The 17,552-nt window shown below is 46.2% G+C and overlaps 1 protein-coding gene across 1 annotated transcript; it reads left to right on the top strand.

Annotated features, from left to right (window-relative positions):
• Positions 1-4,991: 4,991 nt before the first annotated feature.
• Positions 4,992-15,628, top strand: LOC127293632 (uncharacterized). Its single transcript, XM_051323275.2, has 4 exons — positions 4,992-5,214; positions 5,329-5,413; positions 5,578-6,765; positions 15,334-15,628. Exons 2-4 carry the CDS (start codon positions 5,385-5,387, stop codon positions 15,344-15,346), a joined length of 1,230 nt encoding a protein of 409 aa, XP_051179235.1. The 5' UTR covers positions 4,992-5,214; positions 5,329-5,384; the 3' UTR covers positions 15,347-15,628.
• Positions 15,629-17,552: the final 1,924 nt, after the last annotated feature.

Raw genomic sequence — 17,552 nt, 5'->3', positions numbered from 1 at the left:
GATCTCCTTCTTTTCCTCCATTCCCCGCGTTTGCTGCGTTGTTGGTGGCGTAGACCTGATGACGGGCTGTTTTCCAGGTGGTTATCCTAGCGGCGCTGTCGATACTTTCCTCTCCCGATGAATATCTGGCGCTGCAGATGAATGGTGTGTCAATCGATCCCAATCCATGCCTGGTGTCGCAATTCAGGCAGTAGTACGAGGTCATATCCGATGACACAGAATCATCGGGTCCGGTTGACATTGACGATATCGACCGAGGCGTCGATGGTGGAGATGAACTCGTCGAATCCGTTAAGCTGGTTGAAAGATCAATCGATGATGACATGATCGATCCTGCTGCCGACGGGGACGATTTCCTTGCTGATCTGGGGACTAACGGCTCCAGCAGCCGAACAACTCCTTCTGCGTTGTCGTTGCAGTGGATGCTTCCGAACGTCATGCCCAGGTTTCCTTGCAGACCCGAAAAGGTCGAGCGAGATGAGTCGCTATGCGGGGTGAACTCGTAGGAGCCGAATCAAATCGGGCTCCCCGAGCTTGGTGATGTCGGCGGTGTTGATGACGCTGCCGACGACATGGCTGGATCTGCCGATGACGGATCTTGTGCCAACAGGGTTCCCACAGACGGCGCCAATTGTCGAGGGTACTCCTCGGCAATGCCCTCCGTTTGGGGCTTAGGGTTGATGGAATCCTGTAGGCTGACACGAGACATCGGATATCAAACAAGCGAGGAAAGCGATTTACCCAGGTTCGGGGCCCTCGATGAGGTAAAACCCTTACGTCCTGCCTGTCTGATCTTGATTATGAAAATATCGGGTTACAATGGGGTGCCGAAGGTTTCGGCTATGATCTCGTCGAGAGACTAAGTTCTGCGGGGACCTAGCTCTAGATTTATGGTGGCTATGGTTGCTAAGATTGCGTGTGTCCTCGGCAGCCCCTCTCCTGGCCCTTATATTGGGAGCCAGGTCTCGAGATATCTGTCCGGGTACGACTAGGTTACAAAGATTCCTAGTTCTAAAATTTCCTTTTATTCTTCGTCTTCTTGTCTTGCTCTTCAAGAATCCCGCTTGCGAACCGACGTTGTGGCCCACCTGGCTATTGGGTGTCTTCATGGGCCTCCGATTGGGCTGCAAGGGGTAGCATGATAATAGTTACCCGAAGGGTAATGCCCACGTCATAGCTGCTGGCATAATTACTCCGAGCATGTCTCCTTTTGCTTCTCCAGTACTTTTGGTTCAAAAGAAATATGGGTCCTGGAGATTTCGTGTGGACTATCGACGCCTCAATGATCTTACAATCAAGAATTTTTTTCCAATGCCCATCATTGATGAACTTCTAGATGAGCTTGTTGGTGCAAAGATATTTTCCAAATTGGATCTAAGGGCAGGTTACCATCAGATAAGAATGCTTCCAGCTGATGAACCCAAAACAACATTCAAAACACACCAAGGGCACTACCAATTCAGAGTTATGCCCTTTGGCTTGTGCAATGCACCGGCAACATTTCAGTGTGTGATGAACACTGTTCTCAGTCCGTGTTTACGCCGATCAGTGTTGGTTTTTATGGATGACATTTTGGTTTACAGTCCTTCTATGTCCGCACATGTTGAACATTTGAAAGAAGTGTTGACACTATTACAAGAAGAAAAGTTATACGTGAAAGCCAGCAAATGCTCTTTTGCTTGTACAACACTTGAGTACCTTGGACACATAATATCTACACAGGGCGTGGCTACTGATCCCAGAAAGACGCAGGCTATGTAAGATTGGCCTCAGCCAACAACTGTCACTGAATTGCATGGGTTTCTTGGCTTAACTGGATATTACGACATAATTGCCAAGCCACTTACATCCTTGCTAAAGAAGAAAGGATTCCTGTGGGATGACAATGCCACTGTGGCTTTTCAGGCTCTAAAAAAGGCCATGTCAACTACACCTGTTCTGCAGCTTCCAGATTTCCAAAAGCAGTTCACAGTGGAAACTGATGCGTGTGACACAAGTATCGGCGCTGTACTCATGCAAGACCAACATCCCTTGGCTTTCTTGAGCAAACCTTTGACTAAACAGCATCATCAACTATCCATTTACGAGAAGGAATTTCTGGCTCTCATTATGGCAGTAGAACGGTGGAGATCGTACCTGCAACGCGGAGAGTTTATTGTCAAGACTGATCATAGCAGTTTGACATTCTTGGAAAAACAGGAACTGCAGTCTCCTCTGCAGCGCAAGGCGATGACAAGACTTATGGGGTTGCAGTTTCACATTGTCTACAGGCAGGGCGCGGAGAACTATGTTGCTGGTGCCCTATCACGTATTGGCCATCTCATGTCCATCCAGGCTTGTTCAGTTGTCCAGCCTGCTTGGTTACAAGAGGTAGTGAACTCTTATGTCACTGATCATGATGCTCAAGACAGACTCACTAGATTGACTCTGTCAAGTCCAGATGAGCAGGGATATGAACTATCTCAGGGCATAATCAAGATCAATAGACGTATTTGGATTGGGAATAACGCTGCTCTCCAAACAAAAATCCTTGCAACTCTCCATGCTAGTGCTGTGGGCGGAAACTCGGGAATCCAAGCAACTTACCAACGAGTCAAGAGTTTGTTTGCTTGGAATGGGATGAAAGTTTCAGTAGAAGAATTCATCAAACAATGTGATGTTTGTCAGCATGCCAAACATTCCAATGTTCATCCAGCTGGCCTCCTGCAACCACTTCCAGTGTCCGCTGGCGCGTGGAAGGATATCACCATGGACTTCGTTGAAGGATTGCCAACCTCTGAAGGATTCAATGTTATTTTGGTGGTGGTCGACAGCTTCACTAAATACTCACACTTTATTCCATTACGACATCCTTACACTGCTCCTAAAGTGGCCCTGGTGTTCATTGACAACATTGTCAAATTACATGGCATGCCAAAGTCTATTACCTCAGATAGAGATACCATATTCACGAGCAACTTTTGGAAATTATTGTTCAAGACCCTGGGATCTATACTGCAGTACACCACGTCATACCATCCTCAAACTAATGGACAAAGTGAGAGAGTCAATCAGTGTTTAGAAATGTACCCGCGCTGTGCTGCTCAGGATCAACCCAGTCAGTGGAGAGCCTTGCTACCATTAGCAAAAGTCTGGTATAATTCAACGTTTCACACTGCTCTAGGATGTTCACATTTTAAGGCATTGTATGGCCATGAACCAGATCTTGGAGCATTACCTGCTATCGACCCAGAGTCTCCAGTAGCAGGTGTTATTTGGGATCGCACATCACAGTTGGACATTCTCAAGCAACGTCTGACTGAAGCTCAGAATAGAATGAAAATCTATGCAGATAGCAAGCGTTCTGAGCCCACATTCCAAGTGGGTGAACAAGTCTCGTTGAAACTGCAGCCGTATGCTCAAGCATCTGTGGTGAACATGCCATATCCAAAATTGTCATACAAGTATTTCGGTCCGTACAAGATATTGGCCAAGATAGGGCAGGTTGCCTGTCGCCTGGACTTACCATCTAGCTCAAAGATTCACAATGTTTTCCATGTCTCCCAGTTGAAGGAGTATCATTCTGATTTCACCCCAGTTTTCACTGATCTTCCTGATCCACCTGAGTTGGACACTGCTGACACTCAACCTGAGAAGATACTTGATCGCAGATTAGTCAAGAGAGTAATGCTGCTTTGCCCCATGTGCCGATCAAGTGGACAAATATACCCGAAGATTCGGCTACATGGGAGAACTGGGAGACGTTGAAGGCCAAATTTCCTGCTGTGCTGACTTGGGGACAAGTCAGTTCTCATGGAGGGGAACCTGTCGTGTCCCAGGACACGCCTTAGCCGTGCGTGGCGCCACCTTGGAGCAAAGTGCGATAGTTGGTGGCGCCTGGGTTGAGTTGGTAAGTGTGTGTGTGGTACCCTCCTGTCAGTGTCGGGCGTGTGTGAGTTGAGTCACGGCATGTTATAAGCCGAAGCCTTGTAACTGAACAAGGGAAGTTGGAAGAAACGAATTCGAAGACGAAATCTCCTCTCTCTCTCTCGTTTTCATTTCTATTTCTTCTTTCTTCCCTTGCAAGACACTGCAAGGTGGTTGGATCCTCACGCCGCCAATCATAATAGCAAGGGGGATAGAACATTTGGTATCATAAACTAAAAAGTACTACATGCCGTCGTCGCTCGAGTTCCCGGCGTTCGGCGCCGCCGGCGGCATCCCCAAGGGGGGGAGTTGCCGGCCTCGATGTGCGCGAGCACACGGGCGAGCGCGCGGCCCGGCGCACCCCACCAGCGGCGGCGGCGTTGTTACGCGCTGGAGGAGGGGGAGGACTGTCGAAGGCTGCGAGTTCCCGTTCGTGCCGGAGACGGAAGAACTCGTTCCAGGCGTCGTAGTTGTCGGCGCGGTAACGCTCCTCCGCGCGCTGCTCGTCGGTGAGGGTGACCAGCACATCGTCGATAGCGGCGTCGATCTCGTCGCCTCCCACCGGAAGCGGCGGGATCGGGCCCCCCCCCCCCCCCCCCGCGCGCTCAGGCGCCATCCTCCGGGCACGCGGAAGTCCGGCGGCGCTGGGTAGCTCGCCATGTGCAGGAGTCCCGCCTCCCACTGGTGTAGGGAACGGCGGCCGAAGCCGTTGTTCGCCGCGCCGTGCCCCGCCATTGCTCGCTGGGGAGGTGGATTGGGGAGAGAAGACATGGCTGGGGAGAGGAGGGAGACGGCGGTGGTGAATGCGGCGAGACGCGGTAGGTTCCGCGATAAATAGAGGGAGCCGCGCGTGAATCCGAGGCGAAGCAACACGTCCGGCGAAGTCTGACCGCCGGCAGCCTTTTGAAGCGCGCGGAAGACGATTGGCCTCTATCGCCGATAAGTCGGGGCCACCATCCGCGCGGGAAGTTTTCTCAACGTTTCGCGCGCTTTTGTTTCATCCGGAGTCCCCGAGCACTTCCCGGGGGCCGGAGATGATCTGGGCTCGCCGGACGGATGAAAGCCTAAATCCGAGCGAAAACGAGGTTCCCGGACGCGGCTGGGCTGTTTTCCTCCATACGGATGAAAAAAAATCCGGGGGCTCGTGGGGGAGACGGCTGGAGATGCTCTTCAATGTTAGCTAGGAGCAAGAGCACTTCACCGCACCGCGCCCGAGCTCTCTGGCCTCCGGCAACTTCACCCATCGACTTCGCCGGGCGGTCGGCATCCACTGACGCTTCTTCTCCAACCTCCCCCGATTCGATTGAGGTGATCTGCTCTCCCTCCCGTTCAGTCCCAGTTTCTTTCTATTTCTTCCCTTGCGGGAAACCCTAGCTAGATTCTTCTCCCTAAACACTACCAACAATTTATCTGTTGCGGCAGCCGGTGAACCGGGGGAGCTGAGCTGAGCTGAGGGGGGAGGAGAGGGGAGACAGAAGATGGGTGATGCTGATGAGATTCCTCAGCGGTAAGATCCATTCGCTCCATCTCTTTCGATTCTCCCCACATTTCATTTCGTCCAGCGTGTTTGCAGATGCTGTGCTGTGCTGTATAGGTAGATGAAATTAGTACTACGTTGCAATCGACACCGGTTTGCATTTTGTCTGGCGCTGCTGATTTTGGATTTTCCAGGGTCAATCCCGGGAAGGAACCTTGTTTGGATGGCCTGACACAGCCGCATTCCCCAACATCGATGTCGGCTGCGGTGTCGAAGGTTCTCGATGATGACAACCTCCTCGCGGAGATCATCATCCGTGTCGGCTTCCCCACCTTCCTTGTCCGTGCTGCCCTCGTTTGCAAGCACTGGCTCTGCCACATATCCGATCGCAAGTTCCTCAGCCGTTTCCGCAAGCTTAACCCACCCCGCCTCCTTGGCGTCTACATCGACAACTGGCTGGCTCCGCGCTTCGTCCCAATGCTGCCTCAGCCCCCGGAGCTCGCCACCGTGATCGACCGCATGGTGAGTCATAGCTTCGGCCAAATTGTGGACTGCCGGAACGGCGGCGTCTTCACCAGGTGCCTCGAAGGAGAAGTACTGGTACATGGAGTGTACTGGCCGCTGTGCCCTGAGAGAGGCTTGTGCATCATACCACCAGTCCCAACAACCGAGGATCCTTTCCAACTAATTTTGGGTACAACCCTCTCCAAAGAAGGCGACGGCTTGTCCTATCTATATCTGTTGGCAGACTGTATCCGGGAAATGGGAATTTTTAGGATGCGTGTATATATGTTGCAAGATGGTGTTTGGTGCATTCATGCCTCGGCAACAGAGCGGATCCTTCATCCGCTGAGGGCAGCAACAGCTGTGCTCGTCGGCAATAAAATCTATGTGGTTGCTGGCTGTGGTAATGATATTTTTGTCTTGGATTTGATAGGCTCAAGTTTATCCAGGATTCCGCTCCCACATGGAGTTAAGTATCAAGTGCTTTTCACTGCCTTATCACGGGCTGACGATGATTCCGGTGTATATCTCACCCATCTTGAGGACAGTGAGCTTCAACTTCACATCTGGCTCCACAAGGGGGACAACTGGTTGCTGGTCCATACCATCTGTTTGGATGAAATGTTGGCTAATTGGAGGATGCTAGGTCACACGCTTGAGGATGATGCTACTGATCTTCTCTACTTAGGCGAGGTGGGGGATAATGCCGAGGTTGTGTTCTTGAACATGTGTCGAGTCACACTCTATCTAGACGTAACAAGCAGGACACTACATGAAGTGCGTGGGAGTGCAGAAAATGATCGACATTTAACTGATGTCTATCCTTTTATGATGATCTGGCCTCCCACATTCCCTGCGCTCAAGGATGATCCTGCGAGGTTTGTCATTTCACCTTGAGATGATTGTACAGTCCAAAAAAAAAGGTGTTACATAATTCTGGAATATGCACTGTTTGTTGCATGTTTTTGTATTGTTGTGGAGATGTTATTACCCTGTTAGGATATTGGTTCCTTATGCTCTTCTTGCAGTAGTAGTTAAGGAACATGAGATAATGTTTGCCTTAAGATGTGTTTTAATCACTTGTGTAGTGGGGTAATATGTGGGTTTACGACCTAGAAATTGTCAACCCACATTCCTTACAGATGAACGTTTGTAGCCTTATTGTGTTGATCGCTCTATTTTCTTGTCATGAAATATTATCACAAGCACGCCATACTTGAAATTTTAGCTTCTTATCTTAAACATAGCTGTGGTGCACCTTTCTAATGCCTGCCTTTGTACTATGAACCACAAGCTATGCTAATTTATATATATATATATATATATATATATATATATATATATATATATATATGAGATTGTTAGTCTTGTTAGTTTTTCTGAATGTTACATTGTGGATCTTTATATTTCTTTTCTTGAACACAAGTGGATTAAAGATTTCATGCGGCTGGTTATGCTTGAGTTTATACATGATTTGTGGTCCAGTCATATCACCAAGAAAATTTTACTTGAAATTTTAGCTTCTTATCTTAAACATAGCTGTGGTGCACCTTTCTAATGCCTGCCTTTGTACTATGAACCACAAGCTATGCTAATTTTTATATATATATATAGAAAATAGTGGGCTACCAAGGGTGGTAGCTATGCATACACATCCAACCATTAGATCATATATAGAGAGCACAAAAGGAGCACACGGTGTTAGACATTTTCGTTTCTCCCCGTTTCAAACTATTCCCTCCGTTAGCCGTTCCACGAGAATTTTCCAAATGTGTCAACAACACCACGGTGCATCCAAACCGTAGCATCTTTTTTTGCCAAAACAACAACAAGTACACGGTCACGGTGTGTCCTTTTTTCGAGTTGACAACGTGTGGATCTCGCACCACATTTTTTTAAAAATCCCGTGGCCTGCACACCAATGACCGTGGCCGATACAAATGTGTGAAAACAAGTAAAATTTTCTCATCTCCAGACATATGCTTCTATCCACCGTGCCCGTGACAATGTGTCAAAAGGTGTAAAAAATGCTAAATGAGAACACGATGGATGGTCACCACCGATGCCGATACAATGTGTGAATTCACGTTAAAAAATAACGGTTGTTCATTTCCAGTGGTTCACGGTTCAGAGCTGATCAACTACGGAAACAATTACATTTGGGCATTTAGTCCTGCAACTCAAACCTTTTCAACTGCATTTGCATTGTTTGGACACAGCTCTCGTTAGGAATTAGCCACTCAACACATGGACCGCAACGTAGTTCCATACCTTGGCGAATCGTCACCGTCTGCCGAAGAGAAGATTGAGCAGCCGCCTACCGATACCACGGTCCAAAATGTCGCAGAAATGAGCATCGACGACCTCCCCGATGGAGTGATTGCAGCTATACTTGAAAAAGTTGCAGCTTCAGCTCGTTTGCCCGCCGACTTCCTATCCGCAACAATGACGTGAGTTTATTATTGTTAATTTATTTTATAACCCCCCACCCCCCACACACGGACGATCAATAGATACGTGGTTACAATCCGCTAAACGCAGGTCCAAGAGGTTCACAGAGACTGGAAGGAGCCGTTCTGTCCTCAAAAAAGTCAGTGCGCGTTGCTTCGACTTCAGCGCGAAAAAATGGTCGGATGGGCCAAAAACATTCTTGCAAACATGCGCTGAAGCAGGCAACCTTGATGCAGCATATATCCTAGGGATGGTATGTTTACATTTCGCCATGTCACCGTCTAGTTTTTCTTCACAAACGTTGCAGCATACATCTTTCTTTAGCACTTTTTAAATAAATAACCCCAATTTTTTGGTAGATCACGTTCTACTGTGTCAAGTTGCGTGCGGATGGCGTTGCAAAGATATCATTAGCCGCAACCGGAGGGCACAAAGATGCGATCTACGCTATGGCAGTCATCATGTTCAACGGAAGCGGTGCAGGCGAGGAAAGCAGAGACATACATGGGGCCACCCGTCTGTGTGCACATGCGGCAGCCCTAGGACATGTGATCGCCCTAAGAGAGCTGGGGTTCTGCATACATGATGGATACGGTATCGAACGAGACACACAAGAGGGTCACAGACTCGTAGCCCTTGCTAGGGCCCGTGAGATGGCCGAAGCCCTCGACGATCATGGTTCTCTCTTGGGCCCAACAGAACCAGGTAAGGGGGGCCAACCTACCATAGCAAACAAGTTTATGGTAGAGTGGTTCAGAGCTGGAGATGAAACACAGATCGAGTCGGGCAACGGGGACGACGTGTTACACATGTGCTCGAACCGCCTTTGCGGTCGGCAAGAGTCCAGAATTAGAGAGTTTCGACAGTGCTCCTTGTGCGCCATGGTTCAATATTGCTCTCAAGCATGTCAGGCGCGGCACTGGAGTCAACACGCAGCAACCTAAACGGTAGTTTGGCACAGAGCAGACCGCACCGTTTTTATCAATGTATCGATCCGTTTGTTCTCTGCATTACCTACTTTCTGCCCTAGGGCTATCCAACAAGCTATGTAACAGTTTAAAGTTTATGTAAGCGCATTTGTAAGGCAGACTAATCGCCTGTTACAAGGACTTTTTCAATTGCCTTGATAATTGACATAATACAGTGGTAGAGTTCATTTGGCTAATAGTCTTTAAAAAATTCAACAACAAGGCAAAAAACAGAATGACTTACAAACTGAACCACACTGATTAATTTTTGCATCCACCTAGTTTTTTAGATCGTGGGCAGTCCTTCCGTGTGGCAGATTTTTTTCACTAAAGCCACCCGTGCCGAAGACAATGTGTGAAAACAGGTAAAAAACTACACATTGCACACGGTGTGGTGCTAGCACCTGCCACAGGCTACCGTCACCGGTGCAATGTGTCAAAAGCAGTAAAAAGGTATAAAATTCCACACAACGGGTGATCACCACCGTTCCAGATACAATGTGTGAAAACAAGTAAAAAACGACACTTTACATACGGTATGGCGCTGGCACATGTCAAAGTCTACCGTCGCCGATCCAATTTGTCAAAAGCACTAAAAAAAGCTAAAAATCTACAAGACGGGTGGTCAGCACCGTTGCCGATAGAATGTGTGGAATGATGTAAAAATGGTGTGGGAAAGTTGTGGCAGCATTTTTTCGTGCATGCGATCACGGAGCTCAAACGGCCGTTTAGTGAAAGTGCTCCTGGGTATTTGATCTGGACATGAGTTGAATCAGAACTCCTTATATCCAACGGCTGCCACCCTGTGCATAGCTACCACCCTTGGTAGAAAATCCGCGTCGATATATATATATATATATATATAGAGTGTGGATTTGCTATGTTTGTAAGTAGTGGAGGGTGTAATCGGAACCACTCATTCGCATTGAGATCCGCACTTTTTTACCTAAAAGGATCCACTTTGTTTGGTTTCTACACACCCATAATCCAAAATAGCAAGGGGGACCGGCACCTTTCCTCTTACACATGTATCATTGTGGGCAACCTAGCCTGGCCTAGTCTAGCCTATAGGATTCAGCTTTTCACATCTTTCGAGACATGTGACCACCTCTTTCGAGACATGTGACCACCTTTTTCGAATCACGTGATGGGTTCGAGCTAATTTATGTTAGGTTCCATCCCCGTGCCGGACCTCTTCTTCTCTCTCATAACCGTAACGGGAACTTCCATTTAGTGCCTCGTTTTCTTCCACCGTGCAAGATCTATGCATTGATTATGCCTATTTTTGGAGATGGTACTGCATTGATCTATGGTATCTATATGACAGATGTGTTCCGAAACGCGGACGAGGATGCACAGCGCGATGTCGTCGTGGAGATCGAGCATCCGAGAGATCGAGTTCATAGTGCTGCGAGGTAAGGATGGGTGAGATTCTACCCCTAGACAATGAGTATTGAAAACTGAAAAAACTTCCCCTAAGTGATGGTTCAATGTTCTAACCTTTGCTGCAGCCGTTCGTCTCTCCAAATCGTTGCGCCGTGGAGGTGATTTCGCCGTTCGTCAGATAAAAGCCTGTTGCAGAGCACGCGGTTGGAAGGTCATGAGGGGTGAAGACGAACACTGTGACCTCGAGCACTGGCTGACGCCTGTTTGCACTTTGTGTGCCTGATACTGAATTCCAGCTGGTATCGGTGTGCAGTCAGTATAACCTTGGACAGCACAGATGTAGGGTTTTACATGCAGGGTTTGGCTGACGGGTGCATCACAGCACCAGAGTGTTGCCAGCCAAAAGGCCTGCAGGCATGCGACATAGACTAATAAATTACACCTCGCTTGAATTTCTTGTATTTGTAAGTTTAAGGTCTCCTGTATCGCGGACTAATTTGTATGATTATTTCCCAACCACGGACGCATGATTTGGCCAGGTGCATGCGGCAAGGAAACTCACACGACATCGATTTGTCTGGAATTAACAACAACAAATAGGGAACATCGGGGTTACTCCCCCAAATCATTACATCGAATTAGTTCATTGGAAAAAAATACGACGTATTCGTAACAAAAAACATCGCCCAATATCTATAGTGCGGGAGCTTCGAAGCAATTTAATCGAGAGCCGCGCGTCTAAGCAAAGAGTGCGTTCTATTGTATGTGAATGGTTCCACGCGTAGGATTTAAAGGAGCCGCCTGCTTCGCTGAGTGGCTTGCCTACTAATTGCCTGAATGTTACAGACCCCCCTTGAAACATGACCTCGTATGTACCACGGTCGGCTTGATTTTTGTTCTTCGGCACGATTGGGCCATTGTGGTGGGCGAGATCTAGCTCCTGCCGCTAACTGAAGATGGTGAGCCATTGTTCAAGGTTGTCAGTGTCCCAAAGGGGGTCGGTGCGGTTGCCTATGTTAGCTTCTCGGGGTGGGCGTACATCTCATGTTCCCACCATGCTACATACGGCACCGGCAAAATGTCGATGCCACAAGCACTTAGCTTCCAGCCCGTGAAGCCACATCTGGGGAGGCGTGGGGTACCTGTTGTGGTACATCGTCATGCCTCCTCGACTGTGAGGTTTTGTGGGCCGAACACGTTTGCACCTGCGCCCCGTACGACGGTTATGCGACATGATCGGCATGATACGGGCAATGTAGGTTTCTCGCCTTTGCTTTTTGTGACGCTGGAGGTTCCGGGTGACAGAGAAAGTAAGCGGGCGGGGAGTACATTGTGTGCACTAACGTCGCCGTGTGGAAATCCCGCACATCGCCACATGGGGAAGACACATTGACGACGAACGCCGCTTGCCGCCTAGGGAACCGACGAGGTCTTTAATCAAAATTGACCATTAATTTTGGTTGACCACCCACAGTTTCTATGACCTGACAACCCCTTTGTGTGTCAGGTCTGCCCATGGGCATTGTATAATTTTTTTGGGTTGCGCCGCACCGAAGTCGCGTTTAGGGCCGCGGTTGGGCGCACTTTTTTGCCCACAATCCCCATAACCGTTTGGGGAGGGCTATTGTGGCCGCGACCGGATATTCTATAATTTATATTAGTGCCAACATTCTCTCTGTATCAATGAATAAGGCTTACAAATTTAGTTAAAAGTTAGCATCCTCTAAGTTCGATAAATAGTGTAAATAAAAAATAAATATTTATGATACCTAATAGATTCATTGTAAAATATATTTATTTCATGGTGTAGATATTTCTGTTTTGTTCTTTATATTTGATCAAATTCTATAAATTTTGATTTTTTTTTGTTAAATTTATCAGTCTTGTTCATCGGAACTAGAGGTAGTACTTCAATATTTTTTTACGGGTGCTAATTAAAAAGTTTATGTCCACGGCACATTCTCCTCTTCTTACAATTTTTAACTCACATTCTCCCTTTCTCATGATTTTAACTCAACGTTCCATTTAGGTCTGAACCTCTTGGTGGAGGCATGGAGCTCAATCGTAATATCAAATCAAATCTGTAATACCGTACCTTTGGGAGTAATAAATCAAATCAAATCTCTTCCGAATTTGGGAGGAAATAAACTAATAATACCATACCTTTGTAGATATGCCTCAATACTACTAAGCCACATGACTAGTAAATTGTACCGTAAAACAGCTCAAGTTATTACATGAATCGGCGAAAAAATCGCAGCAATTTAATCGAGAGCCACGAGTCTAACCAAAGAGTGCATTCTATTATATGTGAATGGTTCCACATGTAGGATTTAAAGGAGCTGCCTGTTTCGCCGGGTGACTTACCTGTTATTACATGAATGTTAAAGACCCCCCATGAAACATGACATTTGTACCTCGGTGGCAAAAAATGTTGCCACATAGGTGTACATTTTGAACCATGTATGAAACAATAAAAAGATCACAGACCATGGCAACTGTATTTGGAAAACAAGAATATAATATGTATTATGAACTATGACCCTCTAGATTGGATGCTGTAGAGAAGGAGCATACAGAGATACCGGAGTGTACTAGAGGGGGACGAATGGATTGAGGAGGGATGAGCTGGGTGATAAAGCCTAGAGTAAATATACCTCCATGTTTGCTGCGTTTCCTGTGAGTAGTAAAACTCAAAACTACATTCAACTCCGTCTCTGCAGTAAATATACCTCCATGTTTGCTCCTGCCAGCTCTGGGTGGACACAACAACCCGTGACATACAGGCTGTGATCCGCTGGATCGATCTGGCTGCTCTACTACAAGCAAAAGCCTACCCAACACCCTAAAAAATGTAGGTCTCTGTAACCACAGCAGACTACACAACTGCAGAGACAACCTGCAATAATTTTGCCTCTCATGCATTCACAAATCCAAAACCCCGTTAAAAATCCTTTAGAACACCTCAACAGACGGATAGATAGATGCAGAAAATCAATTCCCAGAGAAACTACGAACGGAACCTTGCAAACTACGGCTCAAGAGAAAAATATTTCGTATGTGGGATCGGCAATCGCCACACACGCATCCTCATGGAACCCTACTTTCCAAGCGAAATTTCATAAACAAGCTTCAACTACAAGAACGCCCAAGCTATGAGGGCAGCTATAATGCTTCAGGCACCAACTCCTGCGACAAACGGCATCGCGTAGAGAGCACAGACCCTGCGGGGCGGTGTGTTCATGCTCTTCTCAATCTGGAGACGCCCGGAAAACGATGACGAGCTCTCTCCATGTCCGATTGGGTCATGGACCTCGGTGACGGATTGCATGATGCACAGCCGCTCGACCTCGCGAGCATATCGGATGAGCGATTCCTCGAACATCCATGTGTTGCAATGAGAACCTGGAAAGGAAGAAGGATGAACTTGGACGTGGTTTTGCGAGAAAAAATCATGCGGATCGAGAAGAGATGAACTAACACTCTCCGCCATGGGATCCTCGTCCACCAGATCTTCCTCGTTCCCTCTCACGTACCCCACTGGACAGCGAAGGAAAGGGCGCCCATGATCTCTTGGATCGGTAGAAAATCTCCTAACTACCGGTTCCCCACAATCAGAATGCAAAACGGGGGAAGCAGGGAACATTGAGAACTCTCTAACTATGGAACGGGATTTTGAAGAAGAGTGCATCACCTTATGTAACAATAGCACTTGATTGGGTCGAAAATCGAGGCTGCATGACATTTTTACTCGGGTAGAGAGCTACTAGGGGGGCAGGCCTATGTCTAAAAAGTTGTCATGGTGTGGACCTAACCCAACCCAAAGAGGAAATACCCAATGCCACAACTAAACACAAGAAACATATGTTGGAGGAAGTGGCACATGGCACCAAAACGAATCTCAAAGCAACCTCAAGAGTGATGATTGCCACCTCCATGGAGACACAAAATAGAAAAGCTTTTCTCTATATATATATATATATATATATATATATATATATATATATATATATATATATATATATATATATATATATATATATATATATATATATATATATATATATATATATATATATATATATATATATATATATATATCTATATATATATATGAGATTGTTAGTCCTGTTAGTTTTTCTGAATGTTACATTGTGGATCTTTATATTTCTTTTCTTGAACACAAGTGGATTAAAGATTTCATGCGGCTGGTTATGCTTGAGTTTATACATGATTTGTGGTCCAGTCATATCACCAAGAAAATTTTCCTTCTATATGACAAGTGACTGGTCCAAGCTAATAGTGGGTAGTCTGTGGTTGTGTGTCAGGCATTTCCCTTCGAATGATAAGATTTTTTGCTTTGCTGAAATACAAACTATAGAATGGAAACATGTTTGTCTGTGATAGGAAGGCATTTATCCCCAAATAGGCTGTAGCTTTTGAGAAAAAAAAGAACTAACTTGCAGGATCAAGTTCATTCTTTTGATTTCTGAATGGAAGTGACATTTGTGTGACTATCGTTATACTACTTCTCTTGCTAGTCCATTGCAATTTTGATCCATAATAAGGTGGCAAGAGATAATTAAATATCCTGATGCTAAATTCCTTCCATCCCAATCCTTACTCTTTTCCTTGAAACAGGAATGCCATGTGAAAAAGGATATCAGGAAGCTTCTGTATGGTCAGCAACAAGGACGTCGTCAGGGAAGAGCAGAGAGCTGCATTTAGTTTGTAGCAGTTCGAACAGTCTTTTTTATAACAAGTAGGGTATTTGTGAGGATGCTATGTAACTGGAGCAGGTAGTCCTATCCCTATGGTACCATGACTATACTAGGCCGAGATATTGGCTTCGTGAAGACTCCCTATGCGCATATTTAGTAGTTATGTCGTCAAATCTGCTTGTGTCTTGGCGGTCTTGCCGATCCATTGGTTGCTATGTTTGTTGATTGTGATATTCGCAGAATCATTCATCTACACTGCGAAACTTTTTATTAGCCATGTGTAGCTTTAGTCCTGCAGAGAAGAGAACAACTTCCTTTCAGGGCAGAGTCTGTCTACTCTACATGGACGACTATGGTAGTTGGCTTAGGCATCTACGCTGCAATACTAGTGGCTAGGTGGATGGTAGGTGTTCCTGCTGGATCTGAGAACTATGGGTAAAAAGTCCACGGTCGTTCCCTGTGAGTAGATTGAACCATGTTTGAAACAACCGTGCAAATTTAGAGCAGGACATGGCAACCTCCAACTTGATCTAGTGCAAACTATGGATCGAATAATCAATTGTTATGTGTCTATTTAGTGATGGGTTTTGGTTTGTCAGTTTGCTCAGAGGAAATAGGCAGATCACACCACTTGTTGGTGCTTCTTTTGCAAAGAACCACAACAATGGTTTGTTGTTGCAAGGAACACCACATTTTGCTTTAATTCTTTGCACAGAACACATAAAAGTAATTAAGCAGCTTGATGGTCAATCCGTTAGTCAGGCTTACTGTTACGTGAGCAATTCCTCTCGGTCTACCACATCGTCAGTTTGGACCGGCCCATATGCCATTTTTTTGTTTCGTTTTAGATTTTCCTTTTTATGTTTATTTTTTAATTTTCAAAATCAGAATATTTTTAAAAATTAAATATTTTTTAAAATCCAACCATTTTTGTGATTCCGCGGGACCATGAGGGTCATGAGGGTCATGTCTCTGCTGCTGCCGCACCGGTTCGCGGATTGTGATTCCCCCGCCGCTGCCGCGTCTTCGATTTTGGGACGGTGTCGTGTACTCCTTCACCTTGCGCTTCAGCGTAGTTTAAACTTCCGTGTCAATGCAATTAGACTTACTAAGTGGCGGAATCATAATCTGCGAACCGGCGCGGCAGCAGCAGAGACGCGCACACGAGTTTCGGCGGTACGACCCTCCTCGCCCCGAAGCCGGAGGTGAAGGAGGAGGAGGACAAGGACGAGGAGGAGGCCACGAAGGCCGTGAAGGTAGCGGAGTACCTTGGACAACAACGCCTCATCGACAGTAGCAATGACCCCGATGACTGCCCGATGTACTTTGTCACCATCTAATGAGAAAGGGTGGCATAAGCCTTGGGATGGAGGTCGTATGTGTTGATAATATGCATGTGTAGTTCATAGTGTTTTATAAAATAGTTGACTCTTACAAAACAATTGTTTAAAAATTGGCTGGCTTTTAAAAGTATGCAATTTTTAAAAATATTCTAATTTTGAAAATTAGAATAAATAAACATAAAAAACAAAAATTGGAAACGAAACAAAAAAAATGGCAGTTGGATCGGTCCAAACGGCAGACCGAGACGAATTGCCCGGGTAACAGTAAGCCTGACTAACGAATTGACCATCAAGCTGCTTAATTACTTTTATGTGTTCTGTGCAAACAATTAAAGCAAAATGTGGTGTTCCTTGCAACAACAAACCATTGTTGTGGTTCTTTGCAAAAAAAGCACCAACAAGTGGTGTGATCTGCTATTTCCTCGTTTGCTCATCTAGCATTAGGGTCACTTAGGGGTGCATGCTGATACAGTTGATTTTAACAAATTTGAGTGGACTATGCTGTGGAGAATGTCAAAGATGAGCCACTCCTTGATGGAAATGAAACCGGGCTTATTTCTCGCTCAGATTATCCAGGGGAGAGTCCTTGTACATCGTGAACATTTGAGTTATGGTAACTTCAATAGTTCTGTATGAGGCTGTTAAAGCAATACTCACTTCAGAATGTTGCTGTTACTGCTTAATACAGTCTGAATCTGGGTTATCACGAAATTGCTGTGCACATATATGGCTGATACTATCATCTTATCTTTTGAGTGACATGCCTAGATTGACCTGCTTTGGCTGATCATGTCTT

Source organism: Lolium perenne, chromosome 4 (assembly GCF_019359855.2).
Source record: "Lolium perenne isolate Kyuss_39 chromosome 4, Kyuss_2.0, whole genome shotgun sequence".
Classification (NCBI taxonomy): Eukaryota; Viridiplantae; Streptophyta; class Magnoliopsida; order Poales; family Poaceae; genus Lolium; species Lolium perenne.
This window is presented reverse-complemented; position numbering and strand designations above follow the sequence as displayed.

Excerpts from the sequence above, each read along its gene's own strand:
- LOC127293632 (XM_051323275.2), top strand. The coding sequence starts at position 5,385 with ATGGGTGATGCTGATGAGATTCCTCAGCG. Across the intron at positions 5,414-5,577 it reads GCTGATGAGATTCCTCAGCG|GGTCAATCCCGGGAAGGAAC; the intron begins GTAAGATCCATT and ends TGGATTTTCCAG.